The sequence below is a fragment of the Talpa europaea genome (genome assembly GCF_964194135.1).
Source record: "Talpa europaea genome assembly, chromosome: 7".
Lineage (NCBI taxonomy): Eukaryota > Metazoa > Chordata > Mammalia > Eulipotyphla > Talpidae > Talpa > Talpa europaea.
Genome location: NC_140074.1, coordinates 1,047,631 through 1,062,352, shown reverse-complemented (window position 1 = coordinate 1,062,352; position 14,722 = coordinate 1,047,631). Strand labels below are relative to the sequence as shown.

Sequence of the window (14,722 nt, the reverse complement as noted above, 5' to 3'; positions counted from 1 at the left end):
CGCCAGAACCCGGGCGCCGCCCCCGCCCCGCGTCCGCCCCGCCCCGGCCGGCCCCTGCCGCGCTCGGACTCGCCCGCCGTCCCCACCCCCCGCCCGGGGCGCCCAGTGGCGGGCGAGGCCCGGCCTCCCCGCGCCGGCCGCGGGCTCTGATTCGCCGCCCGCGCGGGGCAGCGCCCGCCCCCGCGGTGCCGTCCCGGGGCGAGGGGGGCGCGGGGGAAAGCGCAGGGCGCCCGAGGCGAGGTCCGCACTCCCCGTCCCGCGGCTGGCGCGGCACCTCAGGGCGGGCGCGCGCGGGGAGCGGGTCGCGGCGGCGGCGAGGAGCGGCAGGAGGCGCCGGCCAGGGGCGCGCGCCGAGCGGGGTTCGGGCCGCCCCGCGGGCCCCGGTCGAGCCTCCGCCCGTGGGCGAGCGCGCCCGCAGCCCCTTCCGCGGGAGCCGCCGCCACAAAGAGCGCGCGCCGGCGCCGCCCCCCATGAGCTCCTGAAGTTGTGCCGGCCCCCGAGTCCGCGCCCGGGCCGTGCCCCGCGCCCGAGTGTCCCCGCCCGCCCCGCGCGCCGCCGGCATGGACTTCCACACCCGCTGGAAAGCGCGCGGCCCGCTGCGCCCCGGCGTCCCCCTGCTGTCCCCGCCGCCGCTGCCGCTGCTGCTGCTGCTGCTGCTGCTGCGGGCGCCGCCTCCGAGCCGCGCAGGTAAGGCGCCGGGCCAGGTGAGGCGCCGGGCCAGGTGAGGCGCCCGGCCAGGTGAGGCGCTGGGCGCGCGGCCCAGGACCTGGCTCCCCGCCGCGCCCCTGTCACCGGCGCCGCCTCAGGCCTCTGCGCGCCTGCAGGGCTTTTCCCCCTTGGCTTGTGGAATGCTCGGGCCAAGACTCCGAGTGCCTTTGGCGGGGCCCGGGAGGGAGCGCCGCCGACACATCGCGCGCCAGGCCGCGGGGCGGGGCTGTCGCTGCTGGGGAAAGCCCCCCTCCCCCCCGTGGATCAGCGGGGGGCGCCTCTGGAGGCTGACAAAGTTGTGTCCTGAAACGCGTGCCCTTTCTCCCAGCAAGCGCCCAGCTCGGGCCCACGCAGCCCAGAGAGAACTTCTGGCAAGGGCCAGCGGAGTCCCAGCTGTCCCCTGGGGGCTCCTGGGTGGGGCACACGGGGGGAAATCCCTGCAGCACCCCCAAGCGCTTGCCCTGCCTCTAGACCAGGTCAGCTCCTGCTGTCCCAGGGACTCTGCCTTCTGGGTGCCCCCTGGTACCGGGGAGCCGCGGAGGGTGGACCAGCCCCAGCCTCATCCTGCCCCAAACCTCCTGGTGCCCTGGGGGCAGCTTTTCTGCCCAGAGCTGGGGCTGGTGGAGCAGCGCCAGGAGATGGTCTCGGCGTCCAGGCTGGGCGGCCAGCACAACACGCAGATGTGGGAAGCCTCGTGCCAGAGGTCTGGCCTGAAAGGGGCCTCCCTGGTGGGCGGCTCCACCAGGCCCGGCACAGCCCGGCACCCCTCCCATGTGGCTCCTGATCAGTCCGGGGCCTCCCGGCATCACCTGTGAACATCATTAACAGGTGGGGGGCAGTGGCTCCGAGCCCGGCAGAGTCAGGGGAATGAGGCCAGAAAGCTGGGGTGGAGGCTCAGCGGCCAGCCGGCCCAACCAGCCAGCCCCCAGGGAGCAGGCCGGCCTCACTGCCCCCCTTCCCCCCACCTTCTGCTTCAAAATTGGGAGCCCGGGGAGGCGGCTCCATGCCGCGCTAGCCAGGCCGTCTTTCCCTTTCCTGGCACACTGAGTGATGGGGGTGCCCCGAGGCGAGCCTGCCAGCCGGACACCGGCCTCGGGGACCCTGGGGCCTTAGCTTTGGACTCACCAGCAGGGTGTCTCCTGGGCTCAGTTGAAGGTGGGGGGGTCAGTGGAGGTCTCCAGGCAAGTGGCGGGGAGTGAGGCCGGACATGTGGTCTGGAGACCCGGCGGCCACTGAGATTAGCCTGTCCTGGCCCCTCTGATGCTCTTCCCTCGGATCTTGGGGGTGGGGGGTCGCCACACCCGAACCCTGAGCTGGGCGCTGGCTGGGCACTGCATTTGCTGGACTTGGGGTGGCCGTTTGTCCACCCCCACCTCTGCTTCCTGCCCTTCGCCTGGCCCTCTTGGGTTTCCCTGCCTGACCAGGGGCTCTGGAAGCGAAGGCTGGGGTGCCCGGGGCCTGCAGTAGGACCTTTGGCTTTTGCCACAAAGATGTGCGTGGAGGTGTGTGGAGAAGCTGCTTTCCCCGGGGCTCCCCAGCCTCTCCCCACCCCGGGGGACCCGTTGGGAAGCGTCCTCTGTGTGTGCGCGGCCAGGGCCGCTGTCCACGCGCGACGCGGGGGAGGCGGAGGCCGCAGCCGGCGCCCTGTCCTGTCTCCATTTTGGGATCCACCAGATGTTTTCCGAGTTTTCTCTGAACATGGCTGTTTTTTCTACCTTCTTCTTGGCCAAGTGTGTGAAGGAATGAAAAGTAAGATTGCATTTGGGGCCGCTGAACATTGTAACGGGCCAGGGAGGCGATGTGAAGTGAAACATGACCCCAATATTTGGAAATTGAGGTCATCTCCTCGGCACGCCATTGGTCGGCTCCCGTCACGTGACGGCTCTTTGCGATCATTTTGTGGGAAGAGTTGTCCAAGTTTTGTGGGACTTGACAGATACCAAACGGTTAAGTTTCCTCTGACTCAATCAAGTTGGCCGCGGAGACATCCTTTCCATGCTCTTCCCCGTCCTCCTCCCCGCGCGGCGGGCCGTGGGAGGGGCTCGGAGCCAAGCGGGTCCCCAGCCCTCTCCGCCCTCATTGGGTCCAGATGGCGCTGGCTGCAGGGGTGGCGGCCGCGGTCACTGCCAGGGCCCGCGCCACCCGGTCCTGGCCTCGGCCGGGCTTCCTCCGTGGCCTGGGCCCCGGTCCCTCTCCTTGACCATGTTTCTCTGGGCTGCTCCTGGGGTGCTGGCCAGAGCCTGCCTCTGCACCCCACCCTTTGGATATTTCTGGACTCTCACCAGCCACACCCTCAGCGGAGCACACTGATGCTGCCCGCCCGCCCCGCCCCGGCCTCTGGTGGGCCGGCCTCTCTGCTCACTGTTGGGTGGGGCGGGGGGGCCCTCACCCCCCACCCCATGCTCATGGTACCATGGGGCAGGCCAGCGTGAGCCCTGGAGGGCCTGCAGAGCCACCCACCCCGTGGCGGGCACTGACCTGGGGGTGCCCAGCCTGCGTGCAGCCGTGTTGGGCCCTCACCCCACCTGCCAGGAGAGGGAGGGGCCGGCTTTGGGAGCCCCAAGGCATCAGGGAGCTGGGCCCCCAGGTTCTGGGTCCGGCCTCTGGCCTGGGCCCCCACCTGGTTGGAACTTCTCCTCAACGTCCTCCATCAGCTCTCCCCGCAAGGCCCCTTGCGGCCAGCCCGGGAGAGCCCGGGGCCCAGGGTCCTGTCTGACCGGCAGCTGCCTTGCTCCCTTCACCCTTCTTTTTAGTTCAGCGCCTTCAACAGGCGCCAGCTGCCACGGGCCCCTCGGTCTCTGGATGGCCCACGTGCTGTGTGTGTGCAGCCGCAGAACCCATCTGGGCCCTGCAGGCCGACGGGAGGCCCCCGCGTCGACGTGGCTCACCTCACTGCGTTTTCCTGCTGAGTGTCCTTTCCTTAGTCTGGGAGGGCTTCCTGGAGGAGGGGCTGCTGATTGGCCCACCCAGTGCTGTCAGTCGCTCCCTTCCTGACGAGACTCACACCCTGTCCCACCCGCTCCCGGCTGCCTCCTTTGGCTGGAAAGTCCCTCATGACCTTGTGGGTGGCCCCAGCGCCGCACTGCCCTGGGAGCGTTGTGTGGGCAGCAGTGGCTGCTGGGGCGATAGGGGAGCTTCGGTGGGCCTCCCGCGGCTGGCTTGGCCCATCCTTGCCCGCGAGGCCGGCGGCGGGTGGAGAGGTCCGCTCAGCTCTGCAGACAAGCCCGGGACGTGGCGTCTGGGTGGGGCGGGCGTCTGCTGGCGACAGGCAGTGGGTGAGAGGGGTCAGCCGCGGCCCCGGGCTATGTGGACCCTGGAGGCCAGTGTGAGGGAAGTTCTCTGTCTCCAAGGGGTGCTGGGGCTGGGCCGGGGCTCAGCCTTCCTGTCTGGAAAGCGGGGACTACGCTCCTCGCTTGGCGGGTGGCCGGACACGGGGCGGCATCTCAGGAGGGGCCCGCGAGCACCTGGGGCTTAGTCCCCTTCAAATGCGAGGACTGCCGGGGGTGTGCAGGAGGGGGCGGGCTTGTCTGCAGGGCCGCTGTCGGCGGCACAAGCTCCCGCGAGGATGGTGTGCGTGGCCTGCGGTGTGCACGTGTGGAAGGTGGTCTGCACGGGGCGGGGTCGCGGCAAGGCAACAGGGGATGCGGACACCCCACAAGCTGGCTGGGTCCCGGGCAGCCTTGAGGCCCGGCCACTGCAGGACCCACCGGTCCTGCTGGTCCGAGAACTCGACAGGTCTTTTTCACTCGCAGGAGGGCGGTGCTGCCCGGGTCCTGCTTCCTGTGCTGTGCGCGCGTGCCTGCGGTGTCCTCTCGCCGGTGTCTGCACATGGCCAAGGGTTGGCCTTCAGGTTCCCGGCGCGGGGGGCTGCTGGGGTGCTGGGCCGACACTCTGGGGCCCTCCAGGCCAGGTCGGGGAGATGCCCAGGGCCGGGCAGCTGGGCTCTGACACCTGGCTCCTACCTGCTGTGCAGATGGCCACTTCATGCCTGTTTCCCCACCTGAGAGTTCCTGTAGGGTTTCTGTGCAGGCTTGGGGGGTATATATCCGGCAGAGTGAGGGCACCCTCGTGGGCCCCGAGACAGCGGCTTCTGTGCTCAGAGCCTGGGGGCCTGGCCTTGGGCAGCTGTGAGGCACCCCAAGTTCTGCATGCCCCTTCCCTTCCTCCTCAGGCCCCTCGCCCCAGACAAGGAAGAACCGGGTCCCAGAGAGGGATGGCCCGCAGGGACCCCGGGCCTCGTCCCCCCCACGCGCCCGCAGGTGGCCGGAGAGAGGTCCGCAGCGTGGGCGGCTGCGTGCGAGGGGCATGGGCCGGGGGGGGGGGCACCGTGTGCTGTGCCTAGTTGGCGCCACCGTCCCGGCACCCGGCTCCCCGGCAGAGCGTGTCACCTCACGGTGACTTGGGCCGAGGAGCGGCTGCGCTCTGCCTGCTTCTCTGCAGTCTTCCCCTGGCGGCGGGTGGGGGCCTGCCCTGCGTGTGCGGTTCCCGGACCCACGTTCTTTCCAGGGAAGCTCACGCTTCCGTCCAGCCTCCCTGACGGCGCCTCAGCAACAGCGCATCAAGGGGCCTCCCTATTTTTTTTTTTATAAATGCCACAAAATGACATCAATATGTGAGCCTCTAGCGGGGGTGATTTAGACACGAAACTCTGCTCCTGGCCTTGGAAAGCTGTGCTCTCGCCATGAGAGGCGTGCACATCTTAGCCTGGAGGGAGGGAGGGGCGGCCCCCTCCCAGCCCCCCCCTCCCCACCGCCTGGGCCCCAGGAGGGCACCCTGCCCTGGTAGTGAGTGAGGCTTCAGCTTTGGAGGCGTTTCTTTCCTGGAGGCTGTGCAGAAGGGATGCAGGAGAGGCTGGTTCTAGGTGGGGAAATCAGGAGTGGCCGTGCAGGACGTGACCGTGACCTCTGACTTGACCCAGACAGCAGGTGCACAGGTGAGCAGTCGGTGACGTCCCGCCTACAGGAGCTTCCGCTGTCGAGGGGGAGTCAGGCCTGCGAGCAGTGAAGACTGAGTGGGCGGTGATGAAACATTCCCCAGCAGGTAGGGCCTGGCTGCCAGCCAGTCAGGGAGGCCAGTAGGCAGCCAGCCCATCGGAGGGAGGCACCGGCCTCGCTGCTCTGACACCCGCGTGGGGTGCTGGCCAACTCGACTTCACGCTGCTTTGCCTGGACCTGTGGCTTTTGGATCTGTCCCTGGGCGAGTCTGCAGGGAGGTGTCCCTGGGTGGATGGAGGTGACATTGTGCCCGGTCTGTGTCCTTCCTCTGGCTCCCGTTTGTATTGGCCAGTGCTGGCCCTGGTGTCACCTGTGGAGACCCTGTGATCCTTTCTGTGGCCCTGGAGCAGGTGGGGCTGGCCTGGCCTGCAGAGAGGCAGGTGGAGGCTCTGTGGACCTGGCTGGTACAAGGGCAGAGCAGTCCCCCCTTCAGGGGACCGGCAGCCCTCTTGGGTGTGGGTCCCACAGGCACACTTGCCCCCAGCTGCGGGGTCTAGTCTGCTGTGGGAGAAGCCACGGTCCAGGGCCCCGGTGGTCAGAACGAGGTCCCCGCCCCCAGCCAAGGGCAAGTGGCAGCAGAGCTGCCTCAGTTTCCCCTGCGTGTGCACACGCGCTCTGGGGAGTGTGGTGGGCTGTCTTCCCCAGCTGTGTCTTCATCTGGTAAACATCAAGGCTGCTTCTGGGGGGACCTGGCTGCAGCTGGCACTGAGCAGCCCCGGGCCCCACCCTTTCTGGCAGTTATGGGAGCTCATGGGGGGCAGATGCCCAGGCCCTGCGCGGGGGTGTGCGGTGGCGACGGCAGCACCAGAGGCGGCCCTCCTGGCCCCGGGCCCAGGGGTCCAGCTGGATCTCGGGATGCTGAACATGTTTTCCAGGGCCCCTTGGGATGCCACCTCCGCGCTCATGGTCGTCCGCTCCCCCGAGCTGTCGAGGAGGCTGTTGCCGTGTGTTGCGCTGCTGTTGCTTCTGGCAGAGCCGGGGAGGCGGGCGCAGACGCGGCCTTCGTGGGCAGGCTGGCCTTGGGAGGAGGCCTGCTGATGGCCACGGTCACCCGCCCACTCCATGCCGCCGAGGCCTTGCTCTCCTCGTACTTCTGAGCTGAGAAGGTGGGACACGATTGCGAGCTGTGGCCAGCGCCGCGTCAGGGCCGAGCTGCCGGGCTGAGTCAGTTTTTCCATTTCAGTGGGAAGGCAGAGCGCTAGGCGGGGGTTAGAGCCAGGTAGCTCTGCCTGCTGAGTGTCAGTGGACACGCCATGAGGGCCGTGCGGGGGTGGGGCAGGGGCCAGATGTTGTAACATGTGGGGGCAGGGCTGAGGGCGGGGCCAGGCCGAGCGTCCGACACGTATTCCAAGCGTTAGCTGGTAGGGCTCCGCGGATTCGCCTTTGCCGGGGCAGCGCAGCTGGACCCGGCTGTGCACTGCATTTTTAAACCATCAGCATTGCAGAAGAGGGAACCCGACACCGGGCTCTGGCCTGAGCCGGCCCTTTACAGGGTCGTGTGTCCAGACGGCCAGTGAGAGGAGGGTTCTCTTGGTTTGCCCTTGGGATGAATCCTGAATCCCAGGGAACTGTCCGATCTCTTAGAAATGTGGCCCCACGGGTAGCCCACCTACCCCTCCGGTGTGGCCCAGACAGATTCTGTTGAGAAAATGGCAATTTTAGTGTGTGTGAAATTGGGGAACAGGGCTTATTCCGCACGTGTGCTTCTAGGCATTTCCAGCTGTGGTCACTTTGCAGGCAGAACTCATGCTCGGCAGCTGCAGAGGGTGATGACTGTGAAGCCCCAGTGTGGGCGTGGCCCCTAGAGGCCAAGGGTGGTATTGCACCCCTGCTCCACTGGACATTGTAAAATCCAGTTGTGGTTCGAGTGGCTTCAGAAGCGCCAGCCTTCTCCTGTACCTTCTTTTCTTCCTGATGACAGTACCTGTAGGTTTGTGGTGAGAGAGTAAGGTCGCATACAGGCTGGTTTGCCTGATCTCTGGTCCCTCTCTTAGTGCACAGTGCTGGAGGGTGCAGGGAATAGGTGTAGAGCTGAACATAAGTGCCTGGTGAGCCCGAGGCGTTGGCCCGCTCCAGGTATTGCCACGTTTGAGCTGGCTCTCCAAAGCAGAGTGGGCAGACAGGAGGAGGCCTGGGCTATTCTGGGGGACCCTAGGGAGCCTCACAGTCTGGCATAGGGGGTGTATTCTGGGCTTGATGCTCCTGGAGAGGCCAGAGGAGAGAGGAAGCTGAGGATTTGTCTGGGGTAGCTCTGGACCAGGCCCCCAGGATGCCTTCCCTTCAGGGGACAACGCCTGCTGGCGTGGAGTCCAGGACGCAGGGCCCTGGGGACTGTCCCCTGGCTGACGTGCCTCTGGACGCAGACCCGAGCTCTGCATGGCAGTTAGAACAGTGCCCTCTGGTCTCTCCAGGCACCTCCTAGCCTAGGGCCAGCTCTCAGCCACATGTGCCTGTGTGTGGGCGTGCATGTGCCTGAGAGGCGTGAGCACCTGCTGGGGTCTCCCATGGGCGTGCGGCCGATGTGCACTGCATGCCCCTGAGAGCTGGGTGGCATCGCCACGGCCTGCCCTGGGCACTTGGCTGACAGCGAGCAGACCTGGGGTTTGAACAAGGCTCTCTCACCCCCTCCCAGGAGCCTCCCCATGCCCCCAAGACGCCCCTGGTGTTTCCCAGCTGCTGCCCAGCGAGCTCCTGAGCTGTAATCTCTTCAGACGTCCTCTCTAGATGACCCACTTCCCAGCCCCTTTAGTTCCAGGGTCCCTCCTCTCACCCTGCACGAAACTCCCAGAGGCTCTTTCAGCCACGACTGGGCCCCGCCCGCGGGTCTTCAGGTCACTTCTTCACTTCCAAGCCCTCGCCTTGAACAGCCCTGCCCCCAGCACAGGGGTGGCGACTGGGTGGGTTAGGTGGCTCAAGGGGGCCGCACCCGCCCCCTGCCCCCATAGCACTCCGGGCCTGTCCTGTCCCTCCCTGGCCTGCTGCTCATGCCTAGTGGGTAGAACCTGCCCCAGGCCGCGGTCCTGACCCCACTCAGACTCCAACCCCCACGAGCACATGGCCCCGAGCCTGCCTTTCCCCCTAAGCACTAATGCCTGGCAAAAAAAGAAAAACTCCCTGAAGTGGGTGTCTGGTTCCTTCCAGACGTTTGGTGAAAATCCTTCCTGATCTGGCTCTCTGCAGCACGAGCCCGCACGCAGCCACCCAGCCGCTGCCCTCTTCCCTGGGGAATGCCAGACCTCCCGCTCAGCACATTCCTCTCTGACGACTCACTGCTCTCGCGCCTCCCCCTTTCACTCCGGCTTCCCACGCCCTGGAAAGCCCAGGGCTGCCGTCCTCAGGCGGCCGGTGCCAGCTGGGCAGCCCGTGCTCTCTGGGAATCCTCCCTGATCCCCGGCCAGGTGCGCGGCGCTTCCGCCCAGGGCCTGGCACCCTCCGGCGGGGCATTTCCAGCCTCCAGCAAGGGGCACCGAGGCCGGAGGCAGTGGGAGGGGAGAGCTGGGGGCCCTCCCCTCCTGTCCCCTGCTGTCCCCTGGTCTTGCTGCTACCTGGCTTTTGCGGCTTTGCAGGGGCCGTGTGGGCAGCTGCCATGTTGGATGGGAAGGAGGTGACGGACCAAGGCGCCGGCTGGGGCGCGGGGTTCCTGGATCCGATGTTAATCATGCGTCTCTGGGCCCCACGTTCTTGCCAAAGCCCGAGTTCTGAGACCACGGAGCTGGGAGCGGCAGGTGCTCCTGGCTGCGCGCGACTGGCCCGGCGGGGCCCATACAGGCAGGGCTGGGGGTGTGATTTTCACCGGCAGATTTGGGCACCTCTTCAGGGAAGGCACGTGTGGCCGGATCAGGGGGTGCTGGAGGGACCCGGCCCAGAGCCTGGCCAGCACGTCCTGGCAACTTCTGTGAGTTCAGGGCCTTCCTGGGCCAATGGCACATGGGGCTGCACAGAGGGCCCCCCGCCTGACCCCGGGGAAGTGGGGGGCCCGTCCACACGGGCTCACCCTACAGTCCTGGGCCCTTGCCCTGGCCTCGGGGTCTGCCTATCCAAACTTCCGCCTCCCCAAGTTGCCTTGTCTCCTGACAGCCCCGAGGGAGGAGGTACAGTTGGGTGCTGGGGATCCAGGGGCGTCGGAGGTCAGTGGGAGTCAGGCTGATGGCACAGGTCCAGCAGGACCAGCTGGCGGACCCGCCTGGCTCTGTGGCCCCTCCGTGCCCTCCTGAGCCCTCTGGGATCTGTGCCAGGGCTCAGAAGGCGTGTTGGGGCCGCGTTTGCCTGGAGTGGGAGGTGGGGGTGAGCCCGCTGCCCAGGGCCCCTGAGGGAACTCAGTGTGGACACTCAGAGGAGAGACGGGGGTGCCTAAGGGTGTGGGTGGCAGCTGTATCAGGACTGGAGAGGCCAGGGCTGTGCAGAAAGGGGGTTCGCCCACTGAGGACGCCTGAACACCAGGGAGGGGCAGTAGCCCAGTAGATCTTCATCCCGCGGCTCGTCCTTCTTCCGTGACAACGACGGCAAAGGACGTATGTGTTTTTAAATATGGAGGCGTTTTCGTTAGCATCCTTTCGAAGACTGTGAAAAGGCATGAAGAAGCAAATGGAAATCCCCCATCACCCCTAAACTCAGCGTCTGCTGTGTCTGAGGACGAGGGATAGAGAGCCGGGGGCTCGGTGCTGGCAGTGGCCTCAGGTTCTTTACCTGCCACCACCCCCTGTTGGGTGAAGCCTTGGGGTCCCCATGCAGAGATGGCGTTTGTCCTGCTCCCCTCATGGGCTGGTATCTCCCTTCACCAGGAGCCCCCGAAGTCCAACAAAAGTGTCTCCCCTTGGGTATTTGGTTCATTCCCCACTTTCCGACGTTGTGACTGTTGTAGAGAAACTCACTTCTGGGGTTCCACCACAGCAATCCCACTGTGGGCGCCGGTCCCAGCCTGCGGGGGCTGCACTTGGGGGACGAGAACATCGGGATTGCTGGGTGAACGGTGACCCCTCCATGTGGGGCAGCCAGCTGAGCTGCAGCAGAGCGCCCCCCATGAGGGCCACGGAGGGGGAGGCCTGGCCCTTGGCGCCGTGGCTTGTAAGGCCTGGCCCCTGGGGACTAAGGATTTCATAAAGGTGGTGCTTCACGTGGCCTGAGAAAGAAAAGGCTAGTCATGGAAGTGGCCGGAACGGGGAGGAGCCCTCTGGGACACGAAGTTGGGTCCTGCCTCCTCTTGCATCACGATGCGTTCCAGATGCGTCCGAGATGTCACGTTTAAAAATGAAACCATAAAACTGCTAGAAGAAAACACGTGTGATGGGGTTTTATCATCTCTGGGTGGGAAGGACGGTCAGCGCAGCATGACATAACCCCAGAAGTTGCTGGGAAGAAAACTAACTTAGCCCGTCAGAGCGAAGCTTTTCTCTCTGGCCAAAGCAAAGCCCAGAAGCCCTGAGGCGTAAGAGGTGACAGACGCACCGGTGAGCCGTAATGCGCATTCCGGACGGAGGGAGAGGGAGAGGCCAGGAGCCACACGGGGCGGACGAAAGCCACGCACGGCCTGTACAAGGAAAAGAGCCGTCAGTGAACGCGAGGAGCGCCTCCTTCCTCCCAGAGGGCGCGCAGAGCCCAGGGACGCCGGCCCTACCCACCGGGGGACACAGCAGGTCGGGCCGGGGCCTGCTGGCGGCAGCGAGGCAGGCGGGGGCGTCTTCCTTAAAACGTGCGAGGCATGTAGCCTCGACCTGCAGCTGCAGGCGGGGGCCCCTGCCTCACGCACTCACGCGTGTGCCGCCGCTGCCGGGCGAGAACGGTGTGTGTTGGGAGGAGCAGAGGACCCAAACAGCTGAAAGTGCCTCCAGCTGTGGAGTGGACCGGGCAGGAGTGGAGAACGGGGCTGCCAGTCTGGCGCGGCCGCCGGCTGTCTCCCGGGGGTGTGAAGAGCGTCCCTCTCCGGACAGCCCGTCTCTGTGGAGAGGCGCGGCAGTCTCGGCCGGATGGGCACGGGGGATGAGGCTGGGCAGCGGGGTGGACGGACCCGCGGACGCTGTCCCCGCATATGTGCGGGCTGGAGGCCGCAGCTGTGTGGACCACAGAGGCCAGCTGTGGCCGGCCACCCCGTGGGATGCGCCTGTCCTGCTGCGCCGGCTGGCCTGGCTGAAAGGCGTCGGTTAAAAACATCCGGGGCCCAGACACAGAAAAGGGAAGGACGCAGGGCCCTTTCCGGCAGGGAGGGGGTTGAGGGGGCACCTGCCACCAGCGGTCCCCTGGGCACCCCTTCTCTGTGTCTTCAGGAGGTGCACAGGGCCAGGGGCCTCGGTGGGGCCATCATCTTTGGGGGTTGGGGTTTCAACGTGTGAATTTGGGGGCCAGACACACTTGGACAGCTGGGCTCTCCTCCCTCTCCCCTCCCTCTTCCGTATTTGTCTTTGTTATATCTCCTTTATCGAGGTGACCCTGGTCACAGGACTATCTAGGAGTCAGAGGTGTGGGGTCTCCTCAGACGCATGTCCCGGGGCCACGCCCAGCACCAGGCTCCCACAGCCCCCCCGGGTCTCCTGGGCCCCACCCCTCCCTCATGCCAGCCAGGCCCTGCCATTGGATCTTCAGGGTTCTGGGTTTGTCTGTTCCTCTGTCCGCTCCATCCCGCGTGTGAGGGAAGCCGCCGGGTACGCATCTTCCTTGCGCTGATGTCTCAGCGTCATGCCCTCCCTTCTGTTCACGCTGCCGCAGGCGGCAAGTTTTTCTCTTTTTCACAGCTGTGTAGTATTCCACCATGCCTGTGCCCACAGCTCTGAACCTTGGCCTTGGGCATGAGGTTGTCCCCTAGCTTGGCAGCTGTGGGCATGGGGTGCAGACCTCCCTGCAGTCAGTGGGAGTGGGTGGCCACATCCCGCAGCAGATCCACCGGCAGCGGTCTGAGGGCGTCCATGCTGGCCCCCGGGGCTGGCCTGTCCACGTTCCCTCCCACAGTGCCGGGCTCCGTGTCCACACACCTTCGCCAGCCTGTTTCTGGCCTTTTCTTGTGGCCCTTCTCGCAGCCTGGCTTCTCGCTGAGGGCCTGCCGTTGGTGAGAGCGGGGCCCTGCCCCCTCCAGGGAGCTGACTGGGGTGCCAGGTTTTGGCACCCCACTCCAGGGAGCCACCCCACCCCAGGGAGCCCTTACCCTGAGGACACTGACCCCCTGGGTGTGGGCGGGCGTCAGCCAGGCCTGGTGGCGTAGGCCCAGGGCCAACGACCATGGGGTTGGCTCTGAGTCCTGACACAGGCCGCGGGCACTGGGGGCTGGTCCTTGCACGCTCCTGTGCCCATGCTGTCGGGGCCGCGGCCAGGGCTCTGGTTATCATGAGCGTGTCTGGCCCCGGGACCCACGCAGCCTGCTCCTCCGAGGTCGGGCGACCAGGCGGTCTGCCCAGCGTGGCCATGTCGCTGGGGAATACTCCTCCGCCCCGACGCAGAGCCGGCGGATCCCGGGGCTGTATCCGAGGCTGTGCTTGGGAGGCCAGTGCTCGGGGCCACGAGACCCAGGACCTGGCGGGGCCCCGGGGCTGCCCCCCCTCCCAGCAGGATCCCCACTGCAAGCTGCAGCACTGGTTGTGTCCAGAGTTCCCAGGAGCCCACAGCGGGGGCCCTCGCTTTCTATTTCCAAAGCTGGTTTCTCGAAGGAGAGCGTCAGGGCCATGGGCGGCCGGGCTGGGCTGGGAGAACCGCAGGCACTCACGATCCCTGGCCTCAGTCCACCTTTCAGTCCGAAAGGGCGAGGGTGATCCGGAGCCTGGCCTTACCCGGCGGGGCTTGGGCGCCGCCCGCTGCAAATGCTGGACGGGAAGCAGGACGTGCCTGAGATGCGCCGACGTGGCCTTGTAAAATGCCCATGGGGAGGCCGGACCAGCACGTCTGTGGCCGTGACTTCTGTGCTTTAGGTCGGCTGGAGAAGGGACCGCGCCGTCCCGCTGGGTGTTACTGGAATTTTTTATTCCATTGTCATTAAAACCACACTTGTCCTTCGTAGAGATGTTGAAAGCTACTAAGGTCTCTAAAGGAGAAAATAAAAGTTAACTGCAACCCCTTGCTCAAGGAAACCGTGCCAGTGCCACAGCCACGCCGCTGCCCGCTGCTGCCCGCCAGTGCCCCCAAGTAAACGACTAGCTGACCGTTTGGGTGGATTTACCTGCCAGGGTGTGTTCTGTGCAAACTGTCGCTACAAAGTGGCGATGACACGCTGCTCTGTTAAACTTTTAAATGTAATCCAGGAGGAGGGGTGGGGGGGACAGGGTGCCACGAGGAGCCAGGCGGGGATGCAGCGAGGCAGGGGCTCTCCCGGCCTCTTCATCCGGGAGGCTGCCAAGGAGCCAGGCAAGGGAGGGAACCGACAGCGTCAGGCTGGGGAGGAGGAAGCGCAGCGGCCCTGGCCTGCAGGCCGTGGTCATCTCTGGTCAGCAGCCCAGGGAATTCAGAGCCTGCATGGTTTTGCGCCAGCAGGGGGCCGAGTCGGGGCAGAGGTCCCCTGTGCTTGCAGACTCCGGCCCCAGTGGTCAGGGCAGGCAGCTGCGCCGCTGTCCCAGCAGCGTCCGCCATGGTGACCTGGAGCGGTGTCTGGACAAAGCATGTGCACCGCAAGCTGTGGACGTCACCCGATGTGTCAGACCCCGAAGAAACAGAAGCCGCCCTTCCCGGCCAGCGGACTCAGGCTGTCGACGTGTCCTTTTCCCCAGAACTGACCTCTGGATTCAGCGCAGCGCTCGCCAGCTCCAGTTCCAGCGGCCTGTTTTTCTAACGGATCAGAAAAAGCATGAGTGGCTCCCGGAGTCAGGGCGGGGAGAGGGCTCGAGGGGCTTCTGGCAGGTCCTGAGTCCGGCCATGCTGCCCACAGGCTGTGCCGGTTCCCTGTGTGGCCTGGGCAGGCCTCGAGCTCCCTGCACCCGGCCTGGGCAGGCTGGAGCACTCCCCCGTGCCTGAGTACCCCGTTATTACTGACAGAGCGTCGACTCCCTAACTGCGCGCGACTGGCCACCTTTAGGGCTGCCCAGTGCACGCCCCGCAGGGTTCAGCTC

The 14,722-nt window shown here is 66.1% G+C and overlaps 1 protein-coding gene across 3 annotated transcripts in view; it reads left to right on the top strand.

Moving 5' to 3' along the window:
- Positions 1 to 560: 560 nt before the first annotated feature.
- COL5A1 (collagen type V alpha 1 chain) overlaps positions 561 to 14,722 on the top strand; it is a gene marked incomplete at its 5' end in the record, with an annotated part of 77,613 nt that continues 63,451 nt past the window's right edge. For all 3 annotated transcript variants that reach the window (XM_084238796.1, XM_084238795.1, XM_084238794.1), the window contains one exon: positions 561 to 687. In XM_084238796.1, coding sequence (XP_084094922.1) covers positions 561 to 687 — 127 coding nt within the window. The remainder of the gene's footprint in view (positions 688 to 14,722) is intronic.